General features: G+C 41.1%; 1 protein-coding gene across 3 annotated transcripts in view; it reads right to left on the bottom strand.

Moving 5' to 3' along the window:
- Positions 1 to 21,132, bottom strand: part of pex1 (peroxisomal biogenesis factor 1) — a 109,707-nt gene that overhangs the window by 2,808 nt on the left and 85,767 nt on the right. For all 3 annotated transcript variants that reach the window (XM_043689702.2, XM_087987046.1, XM_043689703.2), the window contains 6 exons: positions 19,952 to 20,016; positions 17,735 to 17,877; positions 16,482 to 16,585; positions 15,246 to 15,422; positions 13,195 to 13,425; positions 7,911 to 8,108 (listed from right to left, as the gene is read on the bottom strand). In XM_043689702.2, coding sequence (XP_043545637.2) covers positions 7,911 to 8,108; positions 13,195 to 13,425; positions 15,246 to 15,422; positions 16,482 to 16,585; positions 17,735 to 17,877; positions 19,952 to 20,016 — 918 coding nt within the window. The remainder of the gene's footprint in view (positions 1 to 7,910; positions 8,109 to 13,194; positions 13,426 to 15,245; positions 15,423 to 16,481; positions 16,586 to 17,734; positions 17,878 to 19,951; positions 20,017 to 21,132) is intronic.

Genomic DNA, 21,132 nt, shown 5'->3' with positions numbered 1-21,132 from the left:
AATCTCAAAAATTAAAAGGCAACATTGTTAAAATGCAACAACATCATGACAATATCCAGGCTTTGGCTGACAAGTGGCAAGTAACATTTGCTCCACATAAATGTCAGACAATGAACATCACCAATAAGAGACAGACAATCTTACCATCCCTTGACATTCAGTGATATTACTAGCTCTGAATTCCCCCATATTGAGTTACCATTGATCATAAACAGTGGCTACAAGCAGGTCAGAAGCTAGTAATATCATGGTGTATAACTCACATCCTGACTCCCCATGTGTCTGAATGATTGCAACTACAACACAAGATTGATACTATCCAGAACAAAGTAACCTGCTTGATGGGTACTGCATAATAAGCATTCACTCTCCACCATTGATGCTCAGTAACAGCAGTGTCTACTATCTACAAAATGCACTGCACAAATTCACCAAAGATCCTTAGACAATACCTTACAAAGCCGCAGCATCTTTCTAGAAGGCAGCCAGTCACTTAGCACTCTCACTAGGAAATACATCGCCATTCCTTAACTGGTACAGGGTCAAAATCCTAGAATTCCCTGCGCAAGGACATTGTGGGTCAACCTAAAGGCATGGAGACCGCAGTAATTCAAAGTGGCAGCTTACAAGAGCAACTAGGAATTGGGAACGTCGCAGTACTGTGATTCAGTGGTTAGCATTGCTGCCTCACAGCACCAGGGACCAGAGTTTGATTCCACTGTTTGCACATTCTCCCAGTGTCTAAGAGTGTTTCCTCTGGGTGCTCCGGTTTTGTCCCACAGTCCAAAGATGTGCAAGTTAGGTGGGTTACAGGAACTGGATGGAATGCTCTTCAGAGGATTGGTGTGGACTCAATGGGCCAAATGGCATACGACCATACATTGTAGGCCTTTATGTAACAAAATACTGGCGATGTCCATAGCCCATAAGTGAATTAACATTTTACAATATTACAAAAATCAATGTTGATACCAGTTATGGTGCTTAACATTTATTATATTCATAATTCCAAATTTCACCAACAACACTTTCATGGATATGTCCTATTCTGCCAAAAGATGAGACTTAGCAGAGATGACAGAGTTTTCCTTGGAGTCCTCAACATTGACCCCAGGCCCCATGATGTCTCATGGCCACAGGTTAAACATGGGAAAGGAAATCTCCTTTTGGTTACCACGTACTGTCCTCCTTCTGCGGATAAATCTGTTCCACATTAAACAATACTTGGTGAAAGCATGGAGGATGGCAAGGGTGCAAAATGTACTCTGGATGAAGAATTTCAATGTCCTCCATCAAGTGGCTCAGCAGCACTACTGATCGAGCTGGTTAGGTCCTAAAGGACATAGCTGCTGATCTGAATCTGTGGCAGGTGGTGAGTGAACCAAGAGGAAAAAACATAATTGACCTCATCCTTACCATTCTGTCAGCTTCAGATGCATCTGTCTGCAACAGTAACAGTGGGAGTGACCATTGCACAGTCGTTGTGGAGTCAAAGACTTCACTTTCTCGTTGTGTTGTGTGCCATATGGGACAGACTTTGAACAGATCCAACTCCTCATGACTGGGCATTCATAAGGTATTGTGGGCCAACAACAGAATCGGACTCCAGCACAATCTGCAACCTCATGGCTCAATATATTCCCCACTCAACCATTACAATCATGCAAGGGGAATCAATCTGGTTCAATATGTTAGAAGCAGCACCAGGAGAAAGTGAGGTCTGCAGATGCTGGAGATCAAAGTTGAAACTTTATTGCTGGAACAGCACAGCAGGTCAGGCAGCATCCAGGGAACAGGAGATTCGACGTTTCGGGCACAGGCCTGAAGAAGGGCCTGTGCCCGAAACGTCGAATCTCCTGTTCCCTGGATGCTGCCTGACCTGCTGTGCTGTTCCAGCAATAAAGTTTCAACTTAGAAGCAGCACCAGGCAAACCTAAAAATGAGGTCTCAACCTGGTGAAAGCATGCCAAACAGTGTAAGCAGCAAGCGATACAGCTAAAATGATCCCACAACCAAAAGACCAGATCTAAGCTCTGCAGCCCTGCCCTATCCAGTTGTGAATGGTGATGAACAACTAATTCACTGGAGGAGGCAGTTCCACAAACATACTCATCCTCAATGATGGAAATTTCCAATAAAACAGTGCAAACGATAAGACTTATGCATTCGTAGTCATGATTTGGAGATGCCGGTGTTGGACTGGGGTGTACAAAGTTAAAAATCACACAACACCAGGTTATAGTCCAACAGGTTTAATTGGAAGCAGTTTCCAATTAAACCTGTTGGACTATAACCTGGTGTTGTGTGATTTTTAACTAAGCATTCGTAGTAATCTTCAGGCAGAAGTACCAACTGATTGATCTATTGCAGCCTCCTCCAGTATGCCTTTCAACCCATTTGATTCACTCCATGCGATATCAAGAAACATGCGGAGGCACGGAATACTGCAAAGGCTGTGGGACTTGACATTATAGGAATAGTGCTGAAGACTTGTGCTCTAGAATCTGCCACTCCCCTAACCAAGCTTTTATTGTACTGTTACAACATTACAAATCCAATCTTGCCAATTACCACCCCATCAATCTACTCTCAACCATCAGTAAAATGATGGATGATGGAAGGTGTAATCAGTAGTGCTATCAAATAGCACCTACTCAGCAATAACCTGCTCACTGGTGCCTGGTTTGGGTTCCACCAGGGCCACTCAACTCCTGACCCCATTTCAGCCTTGGTTCAAATATGAACAAAAGAGCTGAATCCAGAGCTGAGGAGTGAGTGACAGCTCTTGACATCGAAGCTGCATTTGACAACAGTGTGGAATCAAGAAGCCATAGCAAAGCTGGAATCTGGGTATCGGGGCAAACTCTCCATTAATTGGGATCATACCTGGGAGATAGAAAGATAGCCGTTGAACATTAGTGATTTCAGCTGCTTCACTGACTACCTTCCCTCCGTCATAACGTGTGAAGTGGGTCGTTTGCTGATTGCACAAATGTTCAGCTCCATTCGCAATTGCTCAGATACAGAAGCAGTCCATGTTCAAATGCAATAAGCTCGGAACAAAATCAAGGCTTGGGGTGATAAGCGGCAAATGCCAGGTTATGACCATCATCAGGAAGAGACAATCTAACCATTACCCTTGACATTCAATTGTTTCACCATCTCTGAATCCCCCATTATGAATATCCTTGTGGTTAGCCTTGACCAGAAACTCAAACAGACCCATCACATAAACACTGATTACAGAAGCAGGTCAGAGTCCAGGAATACTGCCGCATGTAACTAAAGCACGTAACTAAAACTAAAGCATGTAATCTACAAGGCACAAGTCAGGAGTACGATAGAAGGTTACTTATGTCAGGATGGGTGTGGTGATAACATTCAACAGATTTGACACCATCCAGGACAAAACAGATTGCTTGATTGGTACCACATCCACAAAACACCCAGTCCCTGCACAACTGACACTATGTGCTATATACAAGAAATTCACCAAAGATCCTCATACAGCAACTTCCAAATCCTGAAAACTTACATTTGGAAGGACAAGGGCAGCCAATACATGGGAACACTACCACCTGTAAGTTCCTAGCCAAACCACTCATCTAGAGTTGCAAGTATATTGCTGTTCCTTCATTGGGTCATAATCCTGGAATACCATCCTGAATGGCATTGTAGGTAAATCTACAGTACATAGTCTGCAGCAGTTCAAGAAGGCAGCTTACCGTCACCTTCCCAAGGGCATCTAGGGACAGGCAATAAATGCTAGCGAGCCAGCAATGCTCACATCCTACACATGTATTAAAAAAGTCATCTTAATTTAAAAATAACCCTGCCTTTTTCTGCAATAGTATTTAGTGTTCAGGAATGATTCACATGACCAAGTTATTCTATATTGATTAATTTTTAAAACATTCGTGCTTTTGAACAAAATCTATAGACCGGAATGGTAAGCTCATGCAATTCTTAAGTATTTAGTGTACAAAAAACTCTCAAATGTGCTTGAAATTATTTCTGTGATATACATTAACATAGATAACTCGTGATGTGATTCCACTTAGGATCGCAAGGTTGCTGAACCAAATGTCTAAATAAACTATAACAATGTGGGCTAGCACTGCTGCCTCACAGCGTCGGAGACCTGGGTTCAATTCCCGCCTCAGGCGACTGACTGTGTGGAGTTTGCACGTTCTCCCCGTGTCTGCGTGGGTTTCCTCCGGGTGCTCCGGTTTCCTCCCACAGTCTAAAGATGTGCAGGTCAGGTGAATTGGACATGCTAAATTGCCCGTAGTGTTAAGTAAGGGGTAAATGTATGGGTATGGGTGGGTTGCGCTTCGGCGGGTCGGTGTGGACTTGTTGGGCCGAAGGGCCTGTTTCCACACTGTAATGTAATGTAATCTAATCTAATCTAATGTAAACATTTTAAGCCTTTAACAGTATCAGTGGTCAAACCGAGGTGGGTGATCCACAAATCAAATTAAACAACAGAGAACCAATAGAGAGGGGAGTTTCAAATGTCTTCAATCTGACTAGCTAGAAATTCATGAAGCAATTTAATCTGAATGACACCCAGCCAACTGACCTTTTTCAATTGCCAAAGGTCAGAACAAGGATTCAAAACAATGATTTTCTGAATGATAGGCTGATGTGTGCAGTGGAAATGTATGGAGCTGTGTCCATATGTTCTCTCATTTTCAGTTTTCTAGTTTAAGTTGTGTTCAAAGAAAATCATTTAAAAGACATTTGGATAAGTACATCAATAGGAAAGGTTTGGAGGGATATGGGCCAAAACACAGGCAAGTGGGACTAGTTTGGTTTGGGAACATGGTTAACATGGACCAGTTATAGAGTCATAGAGATGTACAGCATGGAAACAGACCTTTCGGTCCAACCCGTCCACACCGACCAGATATCCCAACCTAAACCAGTCCCACCTGCTAGCACCTGGCCCATATCCCTCCAAACCCTTCTTATTCATATGCCCATCGGATGCCTTTTAAATGTTGCAATTGTACTAGCCTGCACCACTTCCTCTGGCAGCTCATTCCATACACACACCACCCTGTGTGGAAAAAATTGTCCCTTACGTCTCTTTTATATCTTTCCCCTCTCCCCCTCTAGTTCAGGACTTGCCCTACCCCAGGGAAAAAGACTTTGCCTATTTATCCTATCCATGCCCCTCATGATTTTATAAACCTCTATAACGTCACCCCTTAGCCGCTGACGCTCCAGGGAAAACAGCCCCAGCCTATTCACCCTCTCCCTATAGCTCAAATCCTCCTACCCTGGTAACATCCTTGTAAATCTTTTCCTAACCCTTTCAAGGTTCACAACATTTTTCCGATAGGAAGGAGACCAGAATTGCTTGCAATATTCCAACAGTAGCCTAACCAATGTCCTATACAGCTGCAACATGTCCTCCCAACACCTGTTCTCCGTATTCTGACCAATAAAGGAAAGCATACCAAATGCCTTCTTCACTATCCTATCTAACTGCGACTCCACTTCCAAGGAGCTATGAACCTGCACTCCAAAGTCTCTTTGTTCAGCAACACACTCTATGACCTCACCATTAAATGTATAAGTCCTGCTAAGATTTGCTTTCCCAAAATGCAGCATCTCTTATTTATCTGAATTAAACTCCATCTGGCACTTCTCAGCCCATTGGCCCATCTGATCAAGATCCCGTTGTAATCTGTGGTAACCTTCTTTGCTGTCCACTCCCCCTCCAATTTTGGTGTCATCTGTAAACTTACTAACTATACCTCTTACGCTCACATCAAAATAGTTTACATAAATGACGAAAAATACTGGACCTAGTACTGATCTTTGTGGCATTCAAATGGTCACAAGTCTCCAGTCTGAGAAACAACCCTCTACCACCACCCTCTGTCTTCTACCTTTGAGCCAGTTCTGTATCCAAATGGCTAGTTCTGCCAGTATTCCATAAGATCTAACCTTGCTAACCGGTCTCCCATGAGGAACCTTGTCGAAAGCCTTACTGAAGTCCATATAGATCACATCTACTGCTCTGCCCTCCTCAATCCTCTTTGTTACTTCTTCACAAAACTCAATCAAGTTTGAGTGACATGATTTCCCACACACAAAGCCATGTTGACTATCCCTAATAAATCCTTGCCTTTCCCAAAACATATTCATCCTGTCCCTCAGGATTCCCTCCAACAACTTGCCCACCACCGACATCAGCTCACTGGTCTATAGTTCCCTGGCTTGTCCTTACCACCTTTCTTAAACAGTGGCACCATGTTAGCCAACCTCCAGTTTTCCGCCACCTTACTGGTGACTACCGATGATACAAATATCTCAGCAATACGCCCAGTCATCACTTCCCTAGCTTCCTACAGAGTTCTAGGGTACAACCGATCAGGTCCTAGGGATTTATCTACTTTTCTGCGTTGCAAGACATCCAACACTTCCTCCTCTACTGTATGGATATCTTTCAAGATGTCACCGTCTATTTCCCTACATTCCATACCTTCCACGTCGTTTTCCAGAGTAAACACGGATGCAAAACACTCGTTTAGTATCTCTCCCATCTCCTGCAGCTCCATACAAAGGTTGCCTTGCTGATCTTTGAGGGATCCTATTCTGTACCTACATTGCCTCTTTGTCCTTAAGGTATTTGTAACCACACTTTGGATTCTCTTTAACTCTATTTGCCAAAACTACCTCATGTCCCCTTTCTGCCCACCTGATTTCCCTCTTAAGGGGGCGGCACGTGGCTCAGTGGTTAGTACTGCTGCCTCACAGCACCAGGGGCCCGGGTTCGATTCCAGCCTCGGTCGACTGCCTTTCTGGAGTTTGCACATTCTCCCAGTGTCTGCGTGGGTTTCCAGCCATTCCTTTACATCTGCCTCCAATCAGCTTCTGAAAGTCCTTGCCTAATACCATCAAAATTAACCTTCCTCCAATTTAGAACTTCAACTTTTATATCTGGTCTATCCTTTTCTATCACTATTTAAAAAATAATAGTGTTATGGTCGCTGGCCCCAAAGTGCTCCCTCACTGACTCCTCAGTCACTTTGCTTTGCCTTATTTCCCAAGAATAAGTGCAAAACTTACCTTTTCTAGTAGGTACATCCACATATTGAATCAGAAAATTTTCTTGTACACACTTAAATTCTTCTCCATCTAAACCCTTAACACTATGGCAGCGCCAGTCTAAGTTAAAATCACCCTATTATTCTAACAGATAACAGATCTCCTTACAAATTTGTTTCTCAATTTCCCTCTGACTATTAGGGAGTCTATAATACAATTCCAATAAGGTGATCATCCCTTTCTTATTTCTCAGTTCCACCCAAATAAATTCCCTGGATGTATTTCCAGGAATATCTTCCCTCAGTACAGCTGTCATGCTATCCCTTATCAAAATGGCCACTCCCCCTCCTCTCTTGCCTCCCTTTCTATCCTTCCTGTAGCATTTGTATCCTGGAACATTAAACTTCCTGTCCTGTCCATCCCTGAGCCATGTTTCTGGAATTGCCATGATATCCCAGTCCCATATTCCTAACCAAACTGTCTCTTTCCATGCTATATGTCTCTGACTTTAAGAGGGAGCTACCCCGCAAACTTAAAACAAAAAGCACTGTGAATTACTCTTAGTAATCCTAGTACAGTAGCACTGACAGAAACTTGAGGTTTCCACCTTATAACCAGTAAAACAAGTGTCAAAACATGGTAAGAAAATCTAATAACATTAACTTTCAGCACAGAACAGTCCAAGATCAAATTTTAGAACTATGTATAGCACATTAAAAGATATTCTTTAAATCTTATTAATTACAACACATGACAAAAATAGACAAGAATATCCCTGTGGTAATTAGTGATATTAACAGTTTCTATCTCAAGAAAACAGAAACCCTGTACTGATAAAGAAGCATTACCGTTTTCTTTATCCTTGTGTTTGCTTTAATTACATTTAGCTCAAACCGTAGAAGCTCCACTTGCTCTTGAGAAAGTTCTTGGTAACCTTCTTGCAATGATGTCATAAATGCAGGGGCATGAGAAGATATGGTATCCCGAACAGATGTGATAGTGTGATCAAGAGTCATCGAATTTGGTCCCGACAAACATTGAGAGTTCTGGCAAAATAAAAAAGACTTGCATTTATGTAGCATCTTTCAGGAGTAGCTGACTTTCCAAAATATTTTACTGCCAACAAAGTACATTTTACAATTGTAAATAGTGTAATTTTCATTAAAATGAATCTGCAGAAATTGTTTTGTAATTTAAAACAAGCCAAGATTGCTCCTGCACTTCAAACACTAACAGAGATTCTGTAGCGTTTTTCATGATTGAACATGAAAGATGCAGAATTTCTCCATTTGTTTCTAGTTCTTGTCTGACATATCAATTGAACCCTTTCCCTCAATTTGGAATATGAGGATTTTTCTAATCAACACCTCCAGGTTTCCCTGGATATCCTGCATGTTGTCAGTGGAGGAATGATCCTGGGCAAACACAAAGGTTGCATGAGCACCATGCAAAATGCTTGTGACAACATGAGTGGCTGCTGCTCGAAGACAGAAGGGTAGGTGATCTGTTGCGTTTCCAATTGGCTCATTGTAAACTCCTCAAACTGGGTGGTATTTCCACCTCTGGGTGGAAGGTGTGATAATACTATGGCTTTCAGAGGTATCTTGTCCTGGGCTTTTTTTGTGAAGAAAGTTCGAGAGTGGCGCCAAGCAATCTAGTCAGAGCCCATGAGGGTAACAGCTTGTGAGGTCTTGGGTTTTTAAAAAAATTGTCATAATACAAGCAGCCTGAATGGGTGGGGTCAAGTTCCCATAGAACCAGAAGTTTTAGTTTTCAGTAGTAGTCGCTAGGGTCTTGAAGCTCGGTTTGGAAGCTGTAGTGCACCTCTTCCTCTTGCTGAGTTTTCTTTTGATGTTTTACCTCCTTGGTTGGAGAATTGCCTGTGAGACAGTTTATTTTTCTAAATTTGCCTTTGCCAAGAGTATGTTCTTCAATGTTACTATATTAGAACAGTTAATTAGCAGTAGTTAATATTTTGTTAAGCATTTTGATAGAGTAGTAGTTAAGCCAATAATTTAACTTTTATTTTGTCTGCATTATAACAATAGTGTAAAAATTAAGTGTGTTTTGCTTAATGTTGAATAGTTGGACCAATCAAATCGTATCTGTAATGCAGCACCTTACTCCAATTTATAAAATATCAAAAGGGTGTGTGTGTGTCTGTCTGTCTGTCTGTCTGGTCCATAACAATTTGAGGTTCTTGTCTGATCAAAACCTCTAATTCCATATTGAGTGTAGGATTATTGGACTCAAAGGCAGTGAGTGGCAAGCATTGGTGCCTTTTATTGTGGGTGTTGCATTTGGTTGGTTTGAATAGGGTGTCCAAAGGCTCTTTCAGATGCTAACAGTTTCCTGGAGGTGGAAGAAATCATTTTCGGAGTCGACAATTGCAGCTTTTACAATTGCCAGGCATGCCATTGGAATCTTAAGAAATGGCTAAAATTAAATTGAAAATGAAGCAGCTTCAGCATGTGGGCGGCACGGTGGCACAGTGGTTAGCACTGTTGCCTCACAGCGCCAGAGACCCGGATTCAATTCCCGCCTCAGGCGACTGATTGTGGGGAGTTTGCACATTCTCCCAATGTCTGCGTGGGTTTCCTCCGGGTGCTCTGGTTTCCTCCCACAGTCCAAAAATGTGCAGGTGTTAGGTGAATTGACCATGCTAAATTGCCAGTAGTGTTAGGGGCAGGGGTAAATGTAGGGGAATGGGTCTGGGTGGGTTGCTCTTTGGAGTGTCGGTGTGGACTTGTTGGGCTGAAGGGCCTGTTTCCACACGGAGAATCTAAATCTAAGTAAATCTAAGAAAAAGAAATGAAAAGTTTGAAATACGATTGAAAGTATAGGAAAAGCAGAATGAAAGAATAGCTCTAGCAGAATTAACACAAAAGGAAGCGATGGCCTGAGAAGAAAGGGAGAAAGTGAGTTTTTGAACTTCAGAGGTTAGGACAAATCTCAAAGTCAACTTAAAATGGCAAAGGTAGAAGTGAAAATTAGGAGTAGTAATGAGGACAGTTGATGGAAAGCAATCCCATCATAGCTAAAAGCCTGGTGGGAATCTATTTAAATATGTCCAAGTGTTGCCTAAGTTCTATGAAAATGACTAAATGAATGAAATGGCCAGTGACCATGTGGTTTATTGATCCAAAGTTGGTATGTGGAGCTTATAATGTGCTTGCATCACTTTCAGAGAAGGTACCTGGGGAGTATAATGAGGTGAAAAAAGCCATTTTAAGTGCATACTAGAAATGACCAGAAGCTTACAGATGTTTCAGGAATTCTGAGGGACCTTGGTCAAACATGCACTGAGTTGAAAAAATCAAAAAAAGTAATTTTGGTAGATGGCTAACGGCATTGAAAATAGATCAAACATATGATGCTCTTGGGGAGACAATTATTTTAGAGTTCAAACATTCACTTCCTGAAGTAGTGAGAACTCATATGGAAGAGCAAAGAGTTAAGACTGCAGGATTAGCAAAAGAAATGGCAGATGATGGAGATGATTCATAAATCAACATTTGGCTTCCAACATCAATTTCAATCTGAGAGGGATAGAAACTAGGGAAAAGAGAAATCCTCAAGTGGAAAGGGAAAAGGAGATCTCATTGAAGATAGTAAAGATAGGAGGAGGAAAGAGAAGTCAAAAAGCTCAGTAGTTTTCACTGCATAAGGCAAGCCAATGAAGTCATAGTCTGGTTTAGAAAAAGCACTGGGAAGATGGGTGTGGGCAAACAAGATAAGCAAGAGTGTTGAGGTGATAAAGGAAAGCACAGTGGAAACTAAGAAGCTGCAAAAGAACGTACAAACTGGTGAGGGGTTGATGAGAAGAAAGTGCCAGATCTCTTTAAAGAATTTACTTTAAAAGAATGAGGTGATGTTTATTCATGTATACTAGGAGGAACAGGTAAAGAAATCAAAATTTAAAAGAGATATGAGAACAAGTTATTACTTGTTGAAAGATGAGGAGATATATAATTCATAAGGTGTACTGCAAATAAAATGCTGGCAATATGTGGAATTCATGGTGAGAACAGCAGTTTTCCATTACAGAAGTGAGGTTGGAGGGTCCAGTGAAATGTGGTGAAGTATTGACACAAGTAATAGAGAAATTCTCTGTTCCAGATATACAGTTGATCCTTGGTAATGACAGTAACTGGGTCACAGGTGGGAGTGATGCCTACTATGATTGAAAAGCCAGTGGACTATCAGGCAACTGAAGTATTATAGCAAGTGTATCCTGAGACTTTTTCCAGACTTTGTGGTAACAAAGCCACAGGTGAAAATAGGAGGAGAAATCAAGGAGTAAAGACAAGCAAGTTGAAATTCAATTATCAGAAACTATGTTTGATCAATGGTTGAGAAAGATAACAAGAACAGGTGGAAGAACAATCTGGATCTTTTTAGTTCAGAGAAATTAGCCGAATTACAACACAAAGATGAAAAACTAAAGCAATTGTATCAAAAACCATACTCAGAAGAAGAATGGGAGGCTGATTAGGGATAGTCAACATGGCTTTGTGCGTGGGAAATAGTGTCTCACTAACTTGACTGAGTTTCTACAATAAATAATGAAGAGGATTGAGGAGGACAGAATGGTGGACGAGATCTATATGCACTTCAGTAAAGAATTTGACAAGGTTCCTTCTGATAGACTGGTTAGCATGGTTAGGTCACATGGAATATAGGGAGAACTAGCCATTTGGATACAGAACTGGCTTAAGGCAGTTCTTAAAAGGCAGAGGGCAGTGGTGGAGGGTTGCTATTCAAGCTTGAAGCCTTGATTCCAGTGGTGTGCCAAAAGGATCGGTGCTGGGTCCACTGATTTTCGTCATTTATATAAATGATTTGGATGTGAACATAGGAGCTACAGTTAGTAAGTTTGCAGATGACACCAAAATTGGAGGTGTAGTGGACAGTGAAGAAGGTTACCCGAGAGTACAACAGGATCTTGATCAGATGGGCCAGTGGAGATTAATTTAGGTAAACGTGAGGTGCTGCATTTTAGAAAGGCAAATCAGGGCAGAGCTTATACACTTAATGATCGGGTCCTGGGGAGTGTTGTTGAACAAAGAGACAGTGGAGTGCAGATTCATAGTTCTTTGAAAATAGAGTTGCGGGTAGATAGGATACTGAAGGCGGCATCTGGTATGCTTTCCTCAATTGGTCAGTGCATTGAGTGTAGGAATTGGGAGGTCATGTTATAGCTGTACAGGAAATTGGTTAGGCTACTTTTGGAATATTATGTGCAATTCTGGTCTTTAAGCCATAGGAAGGATAGTGTGAAACTTGAAAAGGAATGACAAGGATGTTGCCAGGGTTGGAGGCTGAGGGGTGACCTTATAGAGGTTAATAAAATCATGAGGGACATGGATAGGGTAAATAGACATGTTTTTTCCCCTAGAGTGGAGGAGTCCAAAACTAATGGGCATAGTTTTAAAGTGAGAGGGGCAAGATTCAAAAGGGACCTGAGGAGCAACTTTTTCATGCAGAGGGTGTTGGGTGTATGGAATGAGTTGCCGGAGGAAGTGATGGAGGTGGTACAATTACAGCATTTAAAAGGTATCTGGATGGGTATATGAATAGGAAGGGTTTGGAGGAATATGGATTTAGGATATCTGATTAATTTAGGATATCTGATTGACATGGACGAGTTGGACCAAAGGGTCTGTTTCCATGGTGTATATCTCTATGATTCTATAATAGATGTTTAGCTGATTAGTGATTCTGAACAGAATTGCTACAATGTTAGATAAACCTTATTCTGTACTGACAATATAATGAGTGGATTCTGATTTAGCATTTACTAAAGTAAACAAATAACTGCATTACTCTACACTATACCTACATCAAATTAGATCTAAAGTTTTTCTTCAATATTTTCTGCCTGATTCAATTTATTAATCTTTCAACTTAAAAAAAAAAGAATAACATTATATATAAATTGTACTAAGTAACATAGTGAAATTAAATCAATTTGCTTTAATAAACATTTTTTCCACAGCTGCATCTGCTGCTGTGGACAATCCATAGATTCAGACAGCAAACTTAGTTTTGAAACATAGGAACAGCCCTCAAGGTGGTAATCAAAGGAAGTTAAGATTTATTAATTAGACTAGTTTATAATATAATTCTGACCTGCTCTGAAGAAGTTCCAGTTCCAAGTTCAGATTCGTAAGAACTACCAAAGTAAAGGCGCCAGATGTTAGGGCATGGATCGTCAGGTAATATTTCACTGGTATCCAGATAAACTGGAGACTGTTCCAACCATCTTTCTCCATCCCCTGTGGACTCATCAGAACCATTGCTGTGATTCAAGAAGATCATCGAGGATAGACTCATATCACTATCGGAACCTGAACCAGCATCCTAGAACAAAGCAGCAAAGTTGTATTTTGTTAGTGCACTACACATTGATCCATCTCATATGATCGCACTGTTCAGATTGATAAATTATGGAAAAATGCTAATTAACATTTGGAAAACTATTCTTGCTGGTACAAAAATGCTGCCTGTGAAATATGCATCTTTGAAGAAAAGTAACTATAAATGGTATGATCAACCAGGTAAATAAAATACAAAATATACACATTAACAATATAAAGATTTACTTGTTGGCGCAGTGTTAAGTGCCAAAAAACAACAAGGAGGCAAAACAGTAGTTTAGTTTCTGCACAGCAAAACTTAAAATTTCTTTAGGTGATGCAGAGCTCACCTACAAAAGAAAAAATAAAGATGCAAAAGGTAGCAACAAGAAAATTTATCCTCTGCAAACATTTAATTGAAGAAAGGTAGTTCTAAGTATATCCAGGAGATCTGAATCGCTCTAACTATTTTGAAAAGAGAGACTGGATTACTGCACCAAAATTTACATAGTCAACGGGGGCAGTTTATGTCAAAGCAAGTCAAATCTACCTCCATTCACAGTAAATTTGAATCCTGATCCTAGATAGCAAATTTGACCGTCTACAACCATCTCTGTTCCCTTACTCAAGGACGAGGTCTGCTTAGGGTTGAGAGTTTCTGACATGGGTCTGCATGTGTCTAACTGGGCTGATTGTTATCTCCACGTCTCGGCACGTAGGACAGGATACCCCTGAGTAGAGGGATCCGGAATGCAGGATTGCTATCTTTTCACTGCTACTCTGCCTCATCAAGGTGTTTGGTCTCAATACATGAGCAAGTTGTCACCATTTTGAACAAACAGTAGCAAGCTTCTCACAATCCTTAACATCAATGCTGCTACCCTTCAAAGAGGCATACTGATTACAGCTGAGGTGAAATGTCATTCATTTTCCATTTTTATACAATTAGGGAATTATGACAGCACATCCAAGTTCTTATTCTAGATGGGAAAATCACATCTGTGGATAATAGAACAGTCTTGCCTTTTCAAGGTGGTGCTGCATCTTGCTTTGTAGCACTGCTTGCTCCCTCAGCTGCCCATTCCCAAGAAGGCAGCACTGTCACTTTGGAGACTTGAGGGTTTACGATGACTGCAATTGTTCTGAAGTGGAACAGGCTATTATTACAAATGAGGAGAGTAGAGGGGATCCTGAAAAGCACTGCTCAGCTGCAGATTCTGCTGTGCAAAGCCACCTCTGTTCCAACAACCCTTCATGCATCTGCTATCTGTATATCCTTGACTAGGAACTCCCAGTTTCATTACCTTGTCCCCATGGCCAATTCTCCATCACCACAAACCTCAGCAAATGAACACCGATGAAAGTCTGTGTGAATTTGTTAACTTGGGGACTGTGGGACATTATCATTGTACACACAATATTGGGTTGGGGATCAGATTTCAGTAACCTGTTCAGTTATGTTGACGAGGACCACCTTGCCCCTGGTGGATTCACCCACATTCTGAATTGTGGAAATGCACCATCTCTTTTTATCAGACCTGCCATTGAGGACTACACTTGTCTGATGCATCCCTGCCACGCCCCATTACACATCTTGACTTTGCTGCCATAGTTGGCCAGAGCAGGAGCAAGGTTCTCCAAACTGCATTGCTTAAAGGATCACCAGAGCACACAAGCGTCTGCATCACATAATGGGTTCACAGAAGGCACAGCAGGCAGCAGAATGTAGGTCACATCATTATTAGGCCTGCAATATATGCATCCACAGCCACAGGCAAAACAAAATATATTCAAGTTTAATGCTTTTCCACTTGATGCACATACCCGGAATACGGTTGATGATATGGTGCTATGAACTGCATCCAGCTGGGCATTGCAGAGTAAAGCTTTCAAGTCAGCTCCAGTAAAGTATTCAGTCATAGTTGCTATTTGCTGTAAATCAACATCATCTGCCAAGGATAATGACTGGCTCAAAGCTTTCAAGATCTCAAAGCGTGCTACCTGAAAGGGGAGAAGAAGGATATGTAACATGTATCTTAATGTAAAAAATTCAAAAATAGTGCACAGTGCATAAGTCCAGTACCCACTTCAACAATGTGATGACAAGGCAAATTTGTCAAGAACTTGGATGATGTACATTTTAGATTCTTTGCTTTCAGTGGAAGCACCTTCCTTACATCAAATCCACATTAAAAGCATGTTTTTATCATGATGTATACTACATAAATAATACACAGCACAATACCGGTTTGCTTTTAGTATTTGGAATATCATAAAATCAGTAAAGGCACAATTGGAAAAGATGTATTATCAAAAAAACCTTTATTTGTTACTCTGATTTGGATAAAGCAGAAAGCTGTAACTTAACTATTATAGTTTTATCCGTGCAGTGTGCATCATCTTCAAAGGGGACGTAAGTGCAAAAAATTACCAGGGATCTGGATTTGAAATTGCTTCATAGTGACTAATCAGACAATGATAATTTAAAACAAGAACATCTCTATACCGGTTTGATACAGCTAAAATTGAACCATGTAGGTTCATAAAATCTGGTTTGTTCCAAGGTACTTTAGACCCACCATTTGAGGACCACAAATTCTTCTCAAACAGTTCCACATATCCATATTAGTCAAACCAGACAAGCAACAAACAACAGCTCCAGGAAATTGTGCAATTTTACCTGGTTAAGTAATAGGAACACTTGTGCAAAGCTGGTGAGCTGACAGTTTTGGCTCTGCTAAATTATGATCTCTGATCCTGCGTAAGTTGAATCAATTTCTACAAGATAGTTGCACAAGTAAAGCTTCTACAGATAGATGTAGAGCTCTCAGGCACTTGTTTCATTGACTCAAACACATTGACAAATTTTCTAATGTATCAAATGTCAACTGGTCAACTATCTGAAACATTGAAAAGTTGCGAATGTTCCAATCAACTTTCCTAAATAACAGTGTCCATAGTGGAGGAAGAATTATGCTTTAATTATTTACACCTAAAAATATCTAAATAAATCAAATTTCCTGCATGGATTACACCATAAATATTGTACAACTTCAATACCTGATCTGGAGGTGGGCAGTAAACAGATTTATCTAAACGACCTGGCCGTAACAGAGCAGGATCAATCAAATCTGGACGACTTGTGGCAGCCAACACATAAACTCCTGTAGACAATATTGTTAGTGATTACTAGATAACTACTACTTTGGCTTGATCAGAAGAGAAAACTCAGTTTATCTACAATTAACTAATACTTATTTTAAAAATTTAATTCACTTCTCAGCTTTCAGTTTAAAAAGTGCCTCAGTTTGAGAAGTCATAATAGCTCATCCACCATTTGTTCAACAAAAAATGAAGATGGTGCACTTCAGCAATACCCCACTGGAATTAATCCAATGGTGTGGGTCTGATTTGAATTCAAAACAGGATTTCCTTTAAAGAGCGAGCATATCCATTAATCACAAAATAAAGCTCTGAAACTGCAACTAAAGAAAACATTTACAATTATATAGTGTCTTTCGCTGCCTCAGGCCCAAAGCACTTTACAATTAAGCATTTTTGAAATAATGCAGGAAACAAGATAGCCGATTTGCACTCACAGTAGGATAGAAATGTAATAACTTATTTTTAGTAATGTAGTTTAAAGGGATAAATATTGATGGGACTCCCGATTTTCTATTGCATAATTCCATGTGAAATTTTTGCATCCAATAAATGCATCTGCAACATTTTTGCCTCAGTATTTTGTTGGTGTCAGCCTAAATGTTTTGCTCAAGTCATACAGAACTTGAACATAGAATCTCACTCCGAGACAAGTTTGTGAACTGATTCACAGCTGACACAAACTGCTTCAATCAGCAATTTCAATATACATTTCACAGACTCAAAAGAAATTCATCGGAAAGAAGGCATCCTCCTATATCCCATTATTAATTCTCTTATATACATTTTATCTATACCTCTTAAATGCCCAAAGTAGCCTGTTTCTATTTGCCCAATTTCAACCCATCGTAATTGTGAGCATCTCTCTCAAATTACCCCATAGTTTATAATTGAGTTTGGTGCTGGAAAAGCACAGTAGGTCAGGCAGCATCCAAGGAGCAGGAGAGTCAACGTTTCAGGTATAAGACCTTCATCAGGAATGAGATGAGATCCTGATCTCATCTCATTCCTGATGAAGGGCTTATGCCTGAAATGTTGATTCTCCTGCTCCTCGGATGCTGCCTGACCTGCTGTGCTTTTCCAGCACCGAACTCTCAACTCTGATCTCCAGCATCTGCAATCCTCACTTCCTCCTCCATAATTTACAATACCTTGTAATCCTTCAACTCCATCCAGTTGTGTTAGCAGTTGATTGACAACTCTGTCAGTTACACCAGTGTTGTCATGACCACGACGAGGTGCAATGGAATCAAACTCGTCAAAGAAAAGAATGCAAGGTTTAGCAGCCTGTGCCCTAGAGATCAAAATGTAGAAGAGAAAATTATTTTATTTCTTTGAATTCACATTTTTAAAAACTCATTTAAACTGCATGTAAGAACATAATACTTACAGAAGTGTGGTCAGTGCACACAGATGTTTTAATGGTTTAAAATAGCAGTCAAAAAAGTGACAAGGACAAAGCTTGTGTAATACAGTAAATATATGCCAATTTTTCCAGTTATATGATAATACAGCATTCCCAAATGTGGTCACAGAAAAGCCATGGTGTGACAGTGCCAATGTTGGACTGGGGTGGACAAGGTGAGAAGTTACATGACACCAACTACAAGCTTTCAGAGCACTGCCCCTTCGTCAGGTGAAGTGCTGCAGTTCACCTGAAGGGGCAGTACTTTGAAAGCTTGTGATTTCAAATAAACCCTTTGGACTACAATCTGGTATCATGTGACTTCTGATAGAAAAGCTGCTAAGCCATCAGATCATAGGGAGCCCCTATTTGCATCAACTGGGATTGGAGAGCTTTTCAGCCAAAGCTGAAAACAGGATTACTTTCACTTAAGCAGCAGAGACAGCGTGTAATTAGGCGCAAATGGATGCCACAACCGAGATCAGATCAGAGCTCTGTAGTCCTGCCACATCCAGAGTTTGATAATTGAACAACTATAAGAGGAGGAAACAACTCCAGAAGTGCAGAGATGATCCATCTGAGCCTTCTCCTGAGAGCTTTAGTACCATAGAAAACACGCTTCAGTCAATTCAGTTCAATCCAAACCGTATCAAGAAATGGATGAAGGCAGTGGACACTAATGTCTTGACAATCTTCTGGAAACAGTACTGAAGACATGCTCCAGAATTAGCTGCACCACTTAGCCAAACTGTTGCAGACACAACATGCATCTGCTCAGCATTATGGCAGTACAGTAAATATATACCAATTTTTCCATTCTGTAATAATACAGCATTTCCACACCCCCTGCCCAACCCTATTCCATCCACAAACCACTGCCTTCAACATTAAGTCCTTCCACCAGAGATGCACAGCATCAACATAAGGAAACTGGTGGAGTCAATGTTGATCCTGTGTGGTTGGAGGGTCCCAAGGTGGAAGATGAAGTGGTGTTCTTCCAGGTGTTGGGTTGCTTGGATTTGGCGGTGGAGGTGGCCCAGGACTTGAATGTCCTTGGCGGAGTGGGAGGGAGAGTTGAAGTGGTCAGCCTTAGGGTGGTGAGGTTACTTGGTGCATATGTCCCAGAGACATTCCCTGGAACATTTGGTGAGTTGGCGTCCTGTCTTCCCAATGTGGAGGAGACCACATTGAAAGCAACGGACACAGTCAATGAGATGTTTGGATGTGTAAGAAAATCTCTGCTGGATGTGGAAGGATTCTTTGGGGCCTTGGGTGGAGAGGAGGGTGAGATGTGGACGCAGATTTGACATTTCTTGCGGCAAGGGAAGGTGCTGCGAGTGGAGGGTGGGGGCGTGGACCTAACAAGGGAGTTTCAGGGATTCTGTCTGGGACACATGCACCAAACAACCCTAATGTCCTGTGGCTGACCACTTTAACACCTCCCTCCCACTTTGCCAAGGACATGCAAATCCTGGGCCCCCTCCACCGACAATTCCAAAACAACCGACACCTGAAGGAAGAACGCCTAATCTTATGCCTTGGGACCCTCCAACCACACAGTATCAACATCAACTTCACCAGTTTACTCATCCCCCCACCCCCCCCCATCCCACATCCAACTCTCCAACTTGACACCACCCTTAAACTGTCCTACCCTGTCCATCTTTCTTCCCACCTATCCACATCACCCTCCCCTCTGACCTATCATTACCCCCCACCTGCATCGACCTATTGCCTTCACAGCTATCTGACCTCCCATTCCCTTCCCCACCCCCACATTCCTGATGAAGGGCTTATACCCAAAAAATCGATTCTCCTGCTCCTCAGATTCTGCCTGACCCGCTGTGCTTTTCCAGCGCCACACTTTTTGATTATGAAGGAAAAACATTGGCTTGTCACTCTCTTGGCAAGTCACCAAACTGCAGTAATTAACATAAGAGTACTTGGGTCAGATTGAACATACTTGCTGAAAACATCACGAATTGCCTGTTCACTTGCACCAATGTATTTACTCAGCAGTTCAGGACCCTGTAGGGAAAAAAGACTGGAAATCAGTGAAATGAATTTATTCAAATAGTCATTAATCTCTATCTTGACAGTTTTATGATTTTGCTCCAGCGCATCAAATTAGGAATATCAAGAATTTCTCGGTACCAGATTTCTAAATTCTATGATAGCACTGCAACAGATTCCTTGACATCTGTAAGGTGAGGAAAGCGGTGATGTATTGGTTTTGGCTCTCAGCCACTGTTCTAGTATTCTTGGGTCAGTGCAGATTTGGGTGGGCCATAGTTGATGGTGAAATTTGAATGTAATTAAATATGGGATTAAAAGCTGGTCTATTGGCAACCACATAAGCATTCTTAATGATCGCAAAAATCAACGTGGTTTACTAATGGTCACTATACAGGAAACAAATCTGCTGGTTTCTTAACAACCCTCAAATAGCCTAAAGAGCTAACCAATCCAAGGACAACTAAGAATGAGCAACAAATGCAGGCCTTGCCAGCAAGCTTTCATTCTACACTAGAATAAAGGAAAAAAGTGCTTAATTTGTAACACCAAGTGGCAGAACACAGGTCATGCTGTATTATGAAGGCAAGCTCTGCACCTTAGAGAGAAAGTAAGCAGATCTTACTATAGGAATGACAGAAGAATGGGATGAATATTATGGGCTGCACCTTACATAGCACTTAAACATTAGTCTTAGTGGTCTTGGCCTTTGAGTCAGAGGGCTGCAGGTTCAAGTCCAATTCCCAAGAATTGAGTACATAATTTAGGCAGACAATTTTGTACATTTGTGCAGTGTTCCTCAACTTTCTGTCATATTATCCTTTGACTAAGTTGTGAAACTGAAGCTTTCTCCTCCCTCGGATGTACAAGTCCACAGAACACTAAAGAGTTCTTCCTGATGCCCTAATAAATAACCAACACAAACAACAGGTCATTTCATTTCTATTTGTTTGCAAGTTAGCTTTTCTGTTTACTTCAAGAGTAATTGCACTGGGAAAGTACTTAATTGGCTATAAAGTGCCTTGGAGCACTCAGCTCATGGAAAGTACTGTAGAATCAAAAGTTTTATACATTAATGGCTGATTATAGAAATGTGAACATCTAGACGGGAACAGATTTTCTCCTCCACCT

Source organism: Chiloscyllium plagiosum, unplaced genomic scaffold (assembly GCF_037043375.1).
Source record: "Chiloscyllium plagiosum isolate Xiang-an unplaced genomic scaffold, Cpla_swu_hap1 HiC_scaffold_5, whole genome shotgun sequence".
In the NCBI taxonomy this organism is placed as follows: domain Eukaryota; kingdom Metazoa; phylum Chordata; class Chondrichthyes; order Orectolobiformes; family Hemiscylliidae; genus Chiloscyllium; species Chiloscyllium plagiosum.
The sequence above is the reverse complement of the archived record's forward strand: the minus strand, read 5'-3'. Positions and strand labels throughout refer to the sequence as shown.